The sequence below is a fragment of the Nematostella vectensis genome, chromosome 4, assembly GCF_932526225.1.
Source record: "Nematostella vectensis chromosome 4, jaNemVect1.1, whole genome shotgun sequence".
Lineage (NCBI taxonomy): Eukaryota > Metazoa > Cnidaria > Anthozoa > Actiniaria > Edwardsiidae > Nematostella > Nematostella vectensis.
Window position 1 is genome coordinate 2,100,640 of NC_064037.1, and position 14,667 is coordinate 2,115,306.

The following is a 14,667-nucleotide window of genomic DNA, read 5'->3' on the forward strand; positions in this document are numbered from 1 at the left end:
AAAAACTTACTCTGGTCTTCACAACAGAACATAGGATTACCGACTCAGAAATCTATTTCATGTAACCATGAAAAATATATAATCGGGACCCAAGAAACCGTGGATTTATTTTGCGCAACTACATCTTTGAATAACATCCACGAGCGTGGCTACAAAAGAAGCTTTGCGTCGGGTTGCTCCCGGCACTTGAAGCTCCAGCTCTTTGCAGATAGTGGGAAGGGTGGCCACTGAAAGAAAGGTGAGCCTGGACCTGGAGTACAACTGGCACAAGTCGATGCCGTTCGCTTCTATTGGGTGATTTAGTTGGCATTCATCTAGGATGGCAGCTCTCGTACGGACGTAGGCGGCTGCCTCCTCCGCAGCCTCTACTGCCTCCGCATCCTGTGTTATTTTCGGGAAAAATACACCTGTACATGGCCCGGTAATAGGAACTCGCTGATTTAATCGGCGTTCCCCTGTACAGAGATGCAGCTTGTTGATTCTATCACTTCATTCCCAATTAATGGTACGCCCCCCCCTCCTCCCCCAGACTACTTTTTGGTGGTAGCCAAGCTTGCCGGGAAGGGGGACTCCGATAAAAACAGACGGGGGTGACCGTCGGCAAAATTGATTGTAACCCGTTAGGGATGGCACTTCAGGCGTGGTCAACAGAAATTATTTCCTCTAAGGGATGGAAAATTGGGTGAGGTCGAATGAATTTTTGCCTCTAAGGGATAGCAGAATCGAAAAAAAAAACGTTTAACACCCCCTTAGGAATAGCAATTAAACGAATTTTATACCCTAAGAGATAACAGAATGAAAAAAAAACGTTTAACACCCACTTAGGAATAGCAGTTGGTCGAATTTTACACCCTAAGAGATAGCAAAATCTGAAAAATCCTCCAACACCCCCTAAGAGATGGTAGAAATTGGTAGTAGAAGTTGGTAGAAATTTTATACCCTGAAAGATATGACGATTACCCCCGTCTACATTTTTAGAGAGTCCCCCCCCCCCCCCCCCCCCCGGGCAAAGATATGCATTCCCCTTCTTTAGCAAACTCGCATATGCCGTATAGTGTGTGCCGATCTAACCAAGCCAAGCGTGTATAGCCTTTCACGCACTGGACAGCTGAATAGCTTTGTGGTAAACTCTTTCTCGCTGCTGACTGCGGGTTCTGGCTCAGCGGCGTTCGCCCTGCGCTCGACAGCACGCTTGATGTCATCGAATTCACCGTCACTGAACGAGCCCGGAAACGTTGAAATCGATTCAGGATGCGGCTTGAAGGCTCTCTCTCCTCTTCCCCTCCCACTCCCCTCGTTTTTCATTTTTGCTCAAATCCAAGATGGTGGCTATAGTACACCGGGTAAACGCCCCCCCCCCCCCCCCCCCCTCCTCTTATTGAAGGCTTTTCAAATATTATTCTTTTTCCAAATGGTACCTATGGTTGAGAAAGCCACACCTTCCCCCCTCCTCAGTCCTCTGGTTCTATGATCTCCTGCATGAGACTTTGTCAAAGTAAAGAAGCGTTTATAGCGAGTAATTACCTGCTTGCAATAAGCGTTTACTGCACCTTACGCGCAATGATAGAATCCTGCGTTGTCTTGCTTGTAGTATGCCGGTAAAGTGAATAGTGAAAGCGATTTTTTTTACTGGTTAACAAGCCAATCGATTGGCCAGGACAAAATTTGGACGGCTGTTTATCCCGGCCAGACAAACTTTGTCCTTCTAGTGCGATTAGGCCCTAAGTTAACGCGTGAAAAAATGAAAACAGAAAAGTAACCTCAAAATTTACCTAGGGAGCTTTTTTGGACATATGCTCCATGACAAGAATGGAATTTTTTTGGTAGTATTGAAAACAATAGTGAAAAGCATCAACTGTTATTTTTTCTTACTTTCTTTTTATAACTCAATTTACCTGGGGAATGGAAATTGGTTGGTTATATCATAAACAATAGTAGAATAGCTTCAACTGTTATTTTTTTCTTGTTATCTTTGTATGAACGCTTGTTGAATAAATTAACTCCTCGAATTTGTATAACAACACGACAGCAGAAGATGGTACGCGTTTCTAGTCCACGAAAGTAGGGAACGAAAGAAAATATTATAATGCTTATAGAACGAGGGATGGATAGAAATAAATATAGGACGATTTAAGAATAACTTTCGTGGGAAAAAGTTTGGGGATGCTCATGAAGCGGAAGAATAAAGAACCGGAAGTTTTAGTGCCGATAATAATTATCATGCATGCGGATTGTACTTTAAAATGTTATGAAAATATAATCTTGAAAAGCAAACAAACATCAGAGAGACAAGAATATTTGATTAAATACCAGTATTTTCAAGAATTATATTGCATCCTTTTTTGGGGGGAGTTTTAATTGTTATTTATAAGTTTTTGGTAGCGAGGCATTAAAAAGTGAGTGTCGGCATTTGTTTATAATTAGGGTCAAGTGGGGGTCATATTTCGGCTTGTAAAAAAGTCGGATTTTATTTGCCCCTAAATTTTATTTCCCATATCAAAAGTAGAAATGATGCTCTTTTCGATGTATGCAAACATTTTTGCCAAATCCACATCTCATCGGCGATATTACACGATCATTTCAAGGCTTTTCAAAGTCATCTAAAAACATAAAATAAAATAAAATCGCGTAAAATAATAAGGTGCTGACAGAACAGCTTATCTTTCAGCCTGGGAGTTCCTTATTATCTATTCTTTAGGTTTATATAAGCTGCAGTTGTTTTATCACGCGTTGCGAACCGGTTTTTAGTCTTTTTCTAACAACCACGAAATTGTCTCAAATCCGGGTGCGGGAGACGAAAAATTACTTTTCGGCTTCTATCGCCAAAAATTTTTATCCAAATTGCTTCAAACTTTCACAGGATACCATGGTCACCCATACCTATTACCAGTTTAATTTTGAGATAGGGCACCCAAACTTCATTTTTCCGAGAAATCTCGACGAACTCAGACCGCTGGTCTTAATGTTTTATTGCCACTAAAATTGAGACAAATTTGACTGACGGAAGTGTTGTCTTATCTATCTATCAACTGTGAATGTTTTTTGGCAAGATTTCTTGCAATAAAAAAGGATAGGCTGATCGACATTCTTTTTAAGGGATTGGTCGTTCTTCTGTTCATACCATTTGCTTTCTAACGGGGATATTAACTTTCTTGGCCACCTGGGCTGCCTGAGTTTTTCTCTGGATGTCTAATTTAGCCAAGGTTCGATATGGATGTCTTAGCCAAGGTTTGATATGAATATCTGCTTTAGCAAAGAGTTGCGTTTTGTTAACGTGTATTTTTAGAGGACTCGAGCTTGCTCGATGTTTTCTTTTTTTTAGCATTTCGTTACTTACCCGTCAGAAATCTAACAGTTGGTCCCTAGTTGGGCAAATCCCGAGTCCTTTGTAAGTTTCTCTGTTTTACATTGTCTCCTCTGGTCTTCTCGCTTGAGTGATTTTAATAAATGAAGGATTATTCTCTGATCGGTCAATGCGTGGTTTGATGATCACTGCTCCAAATAAAGAAATAGGTTCTCCCATGATAAGGTAGGGGATTTGCTACGATCCAACAGCGCAAAATTCTTGAAAGTTTTAACCTCGGTCTTGTTTGATTTCAATTGATTGTTCACTTTTTCTATGTAATGGTTTTGTCGTAGTGCTGGCCGAGATGTATGCAAATGTTTGATCCGTAGATTTGTGTCTTGCTTTGCAAAAAACAATTACGACTCCTAAGTTACGAGTTCCGTCGATTGCCAGGGACTAGTTCGAGGATGTCCCGTGACGCGTGATAAGGACAACCATAGGACCCGAGGGCTTTCAAGTCACTGCACATCGCACGTGTGATGAGGGTCACACTCGGGCCAATCATTGCGGTGCTTGCTCCTTGTTCGCCATAATCACACTTAAAGTCCATAAAACCTTTCAGAGTTGATAGACTTTGTCAATTCTTTATATTTTCATCTTCCAAATAGTATGTGGTTCGTATGGACCCTATAAAACACGCGTTCGCGCGAATAACTCAAATCTGTAATGTTGAGGTATTTTGGTCAACCTTCGGAAAAAAGGCCGTGAACTGAAAGGCCCGGGTCCAGTCATTTGTGACGTAGATCGAGATGTCAACCAAATTACATGAGAAAACATATGCGCGCGCTAAACCGGTTCCCGTCATCATGTCTTCTAAGTTATTGCTGAAGAACGTTGTGTGGTTACAACTTTTACCGTCATCTTTATATCTCAACCTGGTAATCAAATAATTATTTAACATCAGGAAACAAATCTGCAAAATTTAGCAGATATTTTTTAGTCTTTGAATTGTTTTTGCATTGTGCGCGCGGGCTGCATCCGCAATCAAGAATAACGACATTCTCACGAGCGCGCGCTGTATTTGAAACCTACAACAAAACGATATTTTCTTTTTTCGCATACAATTCCCGACTTTAAATTATTCTTCGCTTCATTGTGGGTAGCATTGCAATAGAAAACACTTCGCCAATATTTTGTGGTATTGCCGTCTCTGAATTTTAAGGGATTTAAGGAAAATACGTTGTTTCAGATTTTCCCGCCAAAACTTGGAATTATTCACTCGATTCACTCCTTTCGCGCGGCCAGGAAAATTTTCAAAGAAAATTTAAATTTCAATCAAATTCAATTCCCTTTTCAGAATTTGAAAGTTTAACTATGCTTTGTTTTGGCTAGATTGATATAAGTGAAAGGTTTTAAGAACTTTAACCGAGTAATATCCTCCGCTAGCAGGCCTTTTCTTGAGCGGCCAGACGCTCAAAAATCTCTGTATCCTATTAAAACGGATCCCTAGGACATCCGGAACATTCCCTACGCAGCGGAATGGGTCATGAACTAATGACCTTTTTCAAATAGCATCACTTTATTTTTGTAACATCATGCTTATATTTTTCTTGCGTTGTATGACAGTACTGTTTTTTTCTCTAGCAAATATATTTTTTCGCTGGTTTGCTCGGAGCATTATTATTACAAAAATGCAAAAAGCCCAACGAGAATGCAGATCTTTTAGGCTATGTGCAAACAAAGGTTCTCCGAGTTTGGATATTAGCATAATAGAGGTTATATTACATACAGTATTAGCATGATAAAGGTTATATGTACAGGGCCCGAAACAACACCAGGACCCGAAATGATCATTTCCATACAACCTGAAGGAAATACGAGTTATTGTAGCTTTGGTCAAATTTCTGGTTTCTTCCTTTAATTTCAGTCGCTGATTTCTTCTTACCGATAAACAGCATGCTAGATGATTCAATCTCCCCTTGGGACGCCCTGCCGCACCCTGCCTTCATCGCCCTAAGCCTCGCCCTTCTTGCAATCGGGGTGTACGTCTACGGGACATACCCCTTTTGGGTGCTCAGGAGGCTGAACATCCCTGGCGCACCGCCACGCCCTTTCTCGGGGAACCTCGGCGACATCCAAAAATACGGAGGCCAGCACATGGCGCTCCTGGAATACAGAAAGAGATACGGCAAGGTGTTTTCATTTTGCACGGGCAAGAACGTGGAGGTGATTGTCGCGGACCCGGATATGCTGAAACAGATTCTTGTAAAAGAGTTTTCAAGCTTTAGGAATCGCCACTTTGCGTTTCCGCCTAAAGGATTGATTCGGTTGGGCCTCTTTGCCTCCAAAGACGAGGACTGGAAACGAGTGCGTTCTACACTGACCCCTACTTTTACTTCCGGTAAAATGAAGACCATGATTCCTCTGGTTTCCAAATCATGTGACACCTTGATCCAGAAGCTGGGAGAAGTCGCCGACACAGGTACCCTGAAGATACTGAATTCACAATTCAGGGGAAGATATTTGCGCTGTAAATTTTCATTTTATGCGCTTTTTCATGCATTTTAGTTATACTGTAAGTTTTTTAGTTATAAGCATTTTAGTTATAAGCATTTTAGTTATAAGCATTTTAGTTATAAGTATTTTAGTTTTAAGTATTTTAGTTATAAGCATTTTAGTTATAAGTATTTTAGTTATAAGTATTTTAGTTATGAGTATTTTAGTTATAAGTAACCCCAACACCGCCATCACAGGCAGGTTTCGACCGACAATAATACAAAGGACATGCTGGCTTTTCCAGAGTTACTCATGACACTTGATCGACCGACAATAATACAAAGGACATGCTTGCTTTTCCAGAGTTACTCATGACACTTGATCGACCGACAATAATACAAAGGACATGCTGGCTTTTCCAGAGTTACTCATGACACTTGATCGACCAACAATAATACAAAGGACATGCTGGCTTTTCCAGAGTTACTTATGACATTTGATCGACCGACAATAATACAAAGGACATGCTGGCTTTTCCAGAAATACCAATGACACTTGAGTTTCGACCGACAATAATACAAAGGACATGCTGGCTTTTCCAGAAATACCAATGACACTTGAGTTTCGACCGACAATAATACAAAGGACATGCTGGCTTTTCCAGAGTTACTTATGACATTTGATCGACCGACAATAATACAAAGGACATGCTGGCTTTTCCAGAGTTAGTAATGACACTTGAGTTTCGACCGATAATAATACAAAGGACATGCTGGCTTTTCCAGAAATACCAATGACACTTGAGTTTCGACCGACAATAATACAAAGGACATGCTGGCTTTTCCAGAAATACCAATGACACTTGAGTTTCGACCGACAATAATACAAAGGACATGCTGGCTTTTCCAGAGTTACTTATGACATTTGATCGACCGACAATAATACAAAGGACATGCTGGCTTTTCCAGAGTTAGTAATGACACTTGAGTTTCGACCGATAATAATACAAAGGACATGCTGGCTTTTCCAGAGTTACTCATGACACTTGATCGACCGACAATAATACAAAGGACATGCTGGCTTTTCCAGAGTTACTCATGACACTTGAGTTTCGACCGACAATAATACAAAGGACATGCTGGCTTTTCCAGAGTTACTTATGACACTTGAATTTCGACCGACAATAATACAAAGGACATGCTGGCTTTTCCAGAGTTACTCATGACACTAAATCGGCCGATAATAATACAAAGGACATGCTGGCTTTTCCAGAGTTACTCATGACACTTGATCGGCCGACAATAATACAAAGGACAAGCTGGCTTTTCCAGAGTTACTCATGACACCTGATCGACCGACAATAATGCAAAGGACATACTGGCTTTTCGACAATAATACAAAGGACATGCTGGCTTTTCGACAATAATACAAAGGACATACTGGCTTTTCCAGAGTTACTCATGACACCTGATCGACCGACAATAATACAAAGGACAAGCTGGCTTTTCCAGAGTTACTCATGACACTTGAGTTTCGACCGACAATAATACAAAGGACATGCTTGCTTTTCCAGAGTTAGTAATGACACTTAAGTTTCGACCGACAATAATACAAAGGACATGCTGGCTTTTCCAGAGTTACTTATGACACTTGAATTTCGACCGACAATAATACAAAGGACATGCTGGCTTTTCCAGAGTTACTCATGACACTTGATCGACCGACAATAATACAAAGGACATGCTGGCTTTTCCAGAGTTACTCATGACACTTGATCGACCGACAATAATACAAAGGACATGCTGGCTTTTCCAGAATTACTCATGACACTTGAATTTCGACCCACAATAATACAAAGGACATGCTGGCTTTTCCAAAGTTACTTATGACATTTGATCGACTGACAATAATACAAAGGACATGCTGGCTTTTCCAGAGTTACTCATGACACTTGATTTCGACCGACAATAATACAAAGGACATGCTGGCTTTTCCAGAGTTACTCATGACACTTCAGTTTCGACCGACAATAATACAAAGGACATGCTGGCTTTTCCAGAGTTACTCATGACACTTGAGTTTCGACCGACAATAATACAAAGGACAAGCTGGCTTTTCCAGAGTTACTCATGACACTTAAGTTTCGACCGACAATAATACAAAGGACAAGCTGGCTTTTCCAGAGTTACTCATAACACCTGATCGACCGACAATAATACAAAGGACATACTGGCTTTTCGACAATAATACAAAGGACATGCTGGCTTTTCGACAATAATACAAAGGACATACTGGCTTTTCCAGAGTTACTCATGACACCTGATCGACCGACAATAATACAAAGGACATGCTGGCTTTTCCAGAGTTACTCATGACACCTGATCGACCGACAATAATACAAAGGACAAGCTGGCTTTTTCAGAGTTACTCATGACACCTGATCGACCGACAATAATACAAAGGACATGCTGGCTTTTCCAGAGTTACTCATGACACCTGATCGACCGACAATAAAACAAAGGACAAGCTGGCTTTTCCAGAGTTACTCATGACACCTGATCGACCGACAATAATACAAAGGACATGCTTGCTTTTCCAGAGTTACTCATGACACCTGATCGACCGACAATAATACAAAGGACATGCTTGCTTTTCCAGAGTTACTTATGACACTTGAGTTTCGACCGACAATAATACAAAGGACATGCTGGCTTTTCCAGAGTTACTCATGACACTTGATCGACCGACAATAATACAAAGGACATGCTGGCTTTTCCAGAGTTACTCATGACACTTGAGTTTCGACCGATAATAATACAAAGGAGAAAAAGACATGCTGGCTTTTCCAGAATTACTCATGACACTTGAATTTCGACAGACAATAATACAAAGGACATGCTGGCTTTTCCAGAGTTACTCATGACACTTCAGTTTCGACCGACAATAATACAAAGGACATGCTGGCTTTTCCAGAGTTACTCATGACACTTGAGTTTCGACCGACAATAATACAAAGGACAAGCTGGCTTTTCCAGAGTTACTCATGACACTTAAGTTTCGACCGACAATAATACAAAGGACATGCTGGCCTTTCCAGAGTTACTCATGACACTTGATCGACCGACAATAATACAAAGGACATGCTGGCTTTTCCAGAAATACCAATGACACTTGAGTTTCGATCGACAATGATACAAAGGACATGCTGGCTTTTCCAGAGTTAGTAATGACACTTGAGTTTCGACCGACAATAATACAAAGGACATGCTGGCTTTTCCAGGGTTACTCATGACACTTGATTTCGACCGACAATAATATAAAGGACATGCTGGCTTTTCCAGAGTTACTCATGACACCTGATCGACCGACAATAATACAAAGGACAAGCTGGCTTTTCCAGAGTTACTCATGACACCTGATCGACCGACAATAATACAAAGGACATGCTGGCTTTTCCAGAGTTACTCATGACACTTGATCGACCGACAATAATACAAAGGACATGCTGGCTTTTCCAGAGTTACTCATGACACTTGAGTTTCGACCGATAATAATACAAAGGAGAAAAAGACATGCTGGCTTTTCCAGAATTACTCATGACACTTGAATTTCGACAGACAATAATACAAAGGACATGCTGGCTTTTCCAGAGTTACTCATGACACTTCAGTTTCGACCGACAATAATACAAAGGACATGCTGGCTTTTCCAGAGTTACTCATGACACTTGAGTTTCGACCGACAATAATACAAAGGACAAGCTGGCTTTTCCAGAGTTAGTAATGACACTTAAGTTTCGACCGACAATAATACAAAGGACATGCTGGCTTTTCCAGAGTTACTCATGACACTTGATCGACCGACAATAATACAAAGGACATGCTGGCTTTTCCAGAAATACCAATGACACTTGAGTTTCGATCGACAATAATACAAAGGACATGCTGGCTTTTCCAGAGTTAGTAATGACACTTGAGTTTCGACCGACAATAATACAAAGGACATGCTGGCTTTTCCAGAGTTACTCATGACACCTGATCGACCGACAATAAAACAAAGGACAAGCTGGCTTTTCCAGAGTTAGTAATGACACTTGATCGACCGACAATAATACAAAGGACAAGCTGGCTTTTCCAGAGTTAGTAATGACACTTGAGTTTCGACCGATAATAATACAAAGGACATGCTTGCTTTTCCAGAGTTACTCATGACACTTGAATTTCGACCGACAATAATACAAAGGACAAGCTGGCTTTTCCAAAGTTACTCATGACACTTGAGTTTCGACCGATAATAATACAAAGGACATGCTTGCTTTTCCAGAGTTACTCATGACACTTGAATTTCGACCGACAATAATACAAAGGACATGCTGGCTTTTCCAGAATTACTCATGACACTTGAATTTCGACCGACAATAATACAAAGGACATGCTGGCTTGAGTTTCGACGAATACCAAGCGTTTCACGCTTGGTGGCGGGAACTCTCCCTCGACTGACAACAAGTGAAAAATTATGATTTGGGTATTTTGTGATGGCGCGCACCGAAGCGTTTAACAAAGAGTCTACCACTAGATGACCATCGTGGCGTGCGACACACTGTAAATGTTCTGAATGAATTCACACAAATTTCTGAATAGCTTCATCTAATATACAACTTTCTACCTTCGTTACAGAGCACAGTATTAACATGCTCTCCTGGTACAGTCAGATGACGCTAGAAATCATCCTTTCCTGCGCCTTTGGCGTCGACTCCAACGTTCAAACAAACCAGGAAAATGAGTTCCTGCAAAAAGCGAGATCCATTTTTCATCCTCCGGCATTCCTAAAATGGCTTCTAGCATTGCCATTTACGCAGTTCCTCAGGTATTTCGCCGGTCTCTTTCGTACTCAGATAGACTTTTTTATGGACCTTGCCCGAGGTATCATCCAGGCGCGACTAGCACATCAAGGGAAGGGGCGCAAAGATCTGGTCGAGTTGATGCTTAACGCGCACAACGAGGAAAACGGCGGGAAGTTGACGGCAGATGAAGTCATCGCCCAGTCGGCGACCTTTCTGCTGGCGGGGCACGAGACTGCAGGCAACGCGTTAACATTCACAACCTATCATCTGGTGGTGAACCCAGAAATCCAGGAACGGCTGCGAGAAGAGATCTTAGCGGCAATGAGGAGGGAGCCTGATAAGCCGCTGTATGAGCTGATCTTTGGTCTAGAGTACTTGGAAGCGGTGGTCAATGAATCTCTTAGAATAACCCCGCCCGCGCACGTTATGACGCGAGAATGCACGAAGGAATGCACCATTAACGGTATAACCATACCAGCGGGAATGATCGTTAAGTACCCAATCTACACCTTACATCACGACCCAGAGGCCTGGGAAGAGCCGGAGAAGTTCAACCCCGAGAGATTCCTTACGCGCGATGATTCCCGAAGCCCATTCCAGTTCCTTCCTTTCGGTGCTGGACCGAGGATTTGCATCGGTGCGCGGTTCGCCATGATGGAAGTGAAGGCAGCTTTAGTAAAGATCTTATCCAAGTATCGTCTTGTCCGCGCCCCTGACACACAAGTACCCCTTAAAGTTGTGTCGGGCTTTACTTTGACTTGTAAGGATGGACTTCATGTTCGGGTCCAATCTTTGTAATGGATCCACTTTGGTGCTAAAGTGCCTAAGTAAATCAAATTACCCGAGAGAGAGCCTAAGTAAATCAAATTACGCGAGAGAGAGCCAATGTAAATCAAATTACGCGAGAGAGAGCGTAAGTGAATCAACGCACGCGAGAGAGAGCCTAAAGGAATCAACGCACGCGAGAGAGAGCCTAAGTGAATCAACTCACGCGAGAGAGAGCCTAAGTGAATCAACGCACGCGAGGGAGAGCCTAAGTGAATCAACGCACGCGAGGGAGAGCCTAAGTGAATGAACGCACGCGAGAGAGCCTAAGTGAATCAACGCACGCGAGAGAGAACCTAAGTGAATCAATGCACGCGAGAGAGAGCCTAAAGGAATCAACGCACGCGAGGGAGAACCTAAGTGAATCAACGCACGCGAGAGAGAGCCTAAGTGAATCAACGCACGCGAGGGAGAGCCTAAAGGAATCAACGCACGCGAGAGAGAACCTAAGTGAATCAACGCACGCGAGAGAGAGCCTAAGTGAATCAACGCACGCGAGGGAGAGCCTAAGTGAATCAACGCACGCGAGGGAGAGCCTAAAGGAATCAACGCACGCGAGAGAGAACCTAAGTGAATCAACGCACGCGAGAGAAAACCTAAGTGAATCAACGCACGCGAGAGAGAGCCTAAGTGAATCAACGAACGCGAGGGAGAGCCTAAAGGAATCAACGCACGCGAGAGAGAACCTAAGTGAATCAAAGCACGCGAGAGAGAGACTAAGTGAATCGACGCACGCGAGATAGAGCCTAAGTGAATCAACGCACGCGAGAGAGAGCCTAAGTGAATCAACGCACGCGAGAGAGAGCCTAAAGGAATCAACGCACGCGAGAGAGAGCCTAAAGGAATCAACGCACGCGAGAGAGAGCCTAAGTGAAGCAACGCACGCGAGAGAGAGCCTAAGTGAATCAACGCACGCGAGGGAGAGCCTAAAGGAATCAACGCACGCGAGAGAGAACCTAAGTGAATCAACGCACGCGAGAGAGAGCCTAAGTGAATCAACGTGCGCGAGAGAGAGCCTAAGTGAATCAACGTGCGCGAGAGAGAGCCTAAGTGAATCAACGCACGCGAGAGAGAACCTAAGTGAATCAACGCACGCGAGAGAGAACCTAAGTGAATCAACGTGCGCGAGAGAGAGCCTAAGTGAATCAACGCACGCGAGGGAGAGCCTAAGTGAATCAACGCACGCGAGGGAGAGCCTAAAGGAATCAACGCACGCGAGAGAGAACCTAAGTGAATCAACGCACGCGAGAGAAAACCTAAGTGAATCAACGCACGCGAGAGAGAGCCTAAGTGAATCAACGAACGCGAGGGAGAGCCTAAAGGAATCAACGCACGCGAGAGAGAACCTAAGTGAATCAAAGCACGCGAGAGAGAGACTAAGTGAATCGACGCACGCGAGATAGAGCCTAAGTGAATCAACGCACGCGAGAGAGAGCCTAAGTGAATCAACGCACGCGAGAGAGAGCCTAAAGGAATCAACGCACGCGAGAGAGAGCCTAAAGGAATCAACGCACGCGAGAGAGAGCCTAAGTGAAGCAACGCACGCGAGAGAGAGCCTAAGTGAATCAACGCACGCGAGGGAGAGCCTAAAGGAATCAACGCACGCGAGAGAGAACCTAAGTGAATCAACGCACGCGAGAGAGAGCCTAAGTGAATCAACGTGCGCGAGAGAGAGCCTAAGTGAATCAACGCACGCGAGAGAGAACCTAAGTGAATCAACGCACGCGAGAGAGAACCTAAGTGAATCAACGTGCGCGAGAGAGAGCCTAAGTGAATCAACGCACGCGAGAGAGAACCTAAGTGAATCAACGCACGCGAGAGAGAGCCTAAGTGAATCAACGTGCGCGAGAGAGAGCCTAAGTGAATCAACGCACGCAAGAGAGAGCCTAAGTAAATCAACGTGCGCGCTGACTAATTGCGCAAAAACGGCGTTTACATCTGGCAATCTACAACGGCAGCTATGAGCATTCTATGTACGGTATTTAATTTCACAGTATAATAAATAATGATTATTTTATAATGCTAATGATGGCGATGATGATAATTATTTACAACGGGAGCTATCTACGAACATTCTATGTACGGTATTTGATTCCATAGCATAATTAATTCGTGATTATATTATTTTATGATGATGGGATAATTAATCATCAATAATCAATGATGATGATTATGATAATAAAATGATAATGATGATTATTATATGACTATAATAAAGAAAATAGAACGAATAAAACGGCATTGAATATATATGTCATTTTAATATTAAAAATGACTTATTGACAATAATCCGATTTACAAAAACGTAGAAAGAAACCACCGGACAGCCTCTATCTGCTGGTGTGCGTCGGACCTTGTGGTCTGCGTCGACAGTTGATTAATTAATAAAACCTTTAAAAGAAAAAGTCGACAACAACGCAATTTATGTTTTTTAGAACGATATTTCGGCAGGCCAATACCTGCCTTCTTCAGGTTATAAATGAGTTACAATGGCATGTTATAGCTAGTATATGTACAAAGTTCATTGATGATTAACTAAAAAAAGGTAAAAATAGTAATTGAGTAAAGAGTGACTTATGGAAGATGGTAAATAGGATGGTGTGGATTACTAAGTAGCTAAACGGTTTCTTCACGCCGGTTGAGGCCACCGGGTTTAAGAGTGCCAGCGCGAGCTATCAGTGTGGCTTCTCTTGCTTTGCGGATGGAGTCGCGGTTATTTCTTATTTTTTCAATAGGTATGAGCTCTATGTCAGAAGCGGAGTGGTTAGGTTTTAGGAAGTGTTCAGCGGCGTAAGTTGGTATGGATCGAGATTGGGAGTCTACAGTTCTGTGGTGGTCATTAAAGCGTTCTTTTAATTTGCGTTTAGTTTCCCCAATATATTGAAGGTTACAGCGGTTACATTGAATCATATAAATCACGTTTTTAGTATTGCAGGTTATGTAGGAGGTTATAGGTCGTGTTTCACCTGTTGAGAAAAATGTGTAGCTTTTAAGGCCATCGGTTCTAATATAGGGGCAGGTTAGGCAGTTTTTTCCGCAACGGAAAGCACCTGGAGGTTGGTGGGAGAGCGGTCGGAAGGTAGCTTGGCTTTAACGAGGATGTCGCGGAGGTTAGGTGAGCGGCGAAAGGCGACAAGAGGGGGCTCAGTGAAAACCTTATGGCATCGCTGAGACGAGAGTAGAAGGTTGTAGTTTCTACGGATTATGTTGTTGATGT

General features: G+C 42.7%; 1 protein-coding gene across 1 annotated transcript; it reads left to right on the plus strand.

Annotated features, from left to right (window-relative positions):
• The first annotated feature begins 3,441 nt into the window (after positions 1-3,441).
• On the plus strand, positions 3,442-13,698 carry LOC116608246 (cytochrome P450 3A8-like). The gene is made up of 3 exons (XM_032369485.2): positions 3,442-3,529; positions 5,214-5,768; positions 10,459-13,698. The coding sequence occupies exons 2-3, from the start codon at positions 5,243-5,245 to the stop codon at positions 11,421-11,423; spliced, it is 1,491 nt and encodes a 496-aa protein (XP_032225376.2). The 5' UTR covers positions 3,442-3,529; positions 5,214-5,242; the 3' UTR covers positions 11,424-13,698.
• The last annotated feature ends 969 nt before the right edge of the window (positions 13,699-14,667 follow it).

Coding starts and splice junctions, on each gene's coding strand:
- LOC116608246 (XM_032369485.2), top strand. CDS start 5,243: ATGCTAGATGATTCAATCTCCCCTTGGGACGCCCTGCCGCACCCTGCC. Junction 5,769..10,458: donor GGGAGAAGTCGCCGACACAG/GTACCCTGAAGA, acceptor CCTTCGTTACAG/AGCACAGTATTAACATGCTC.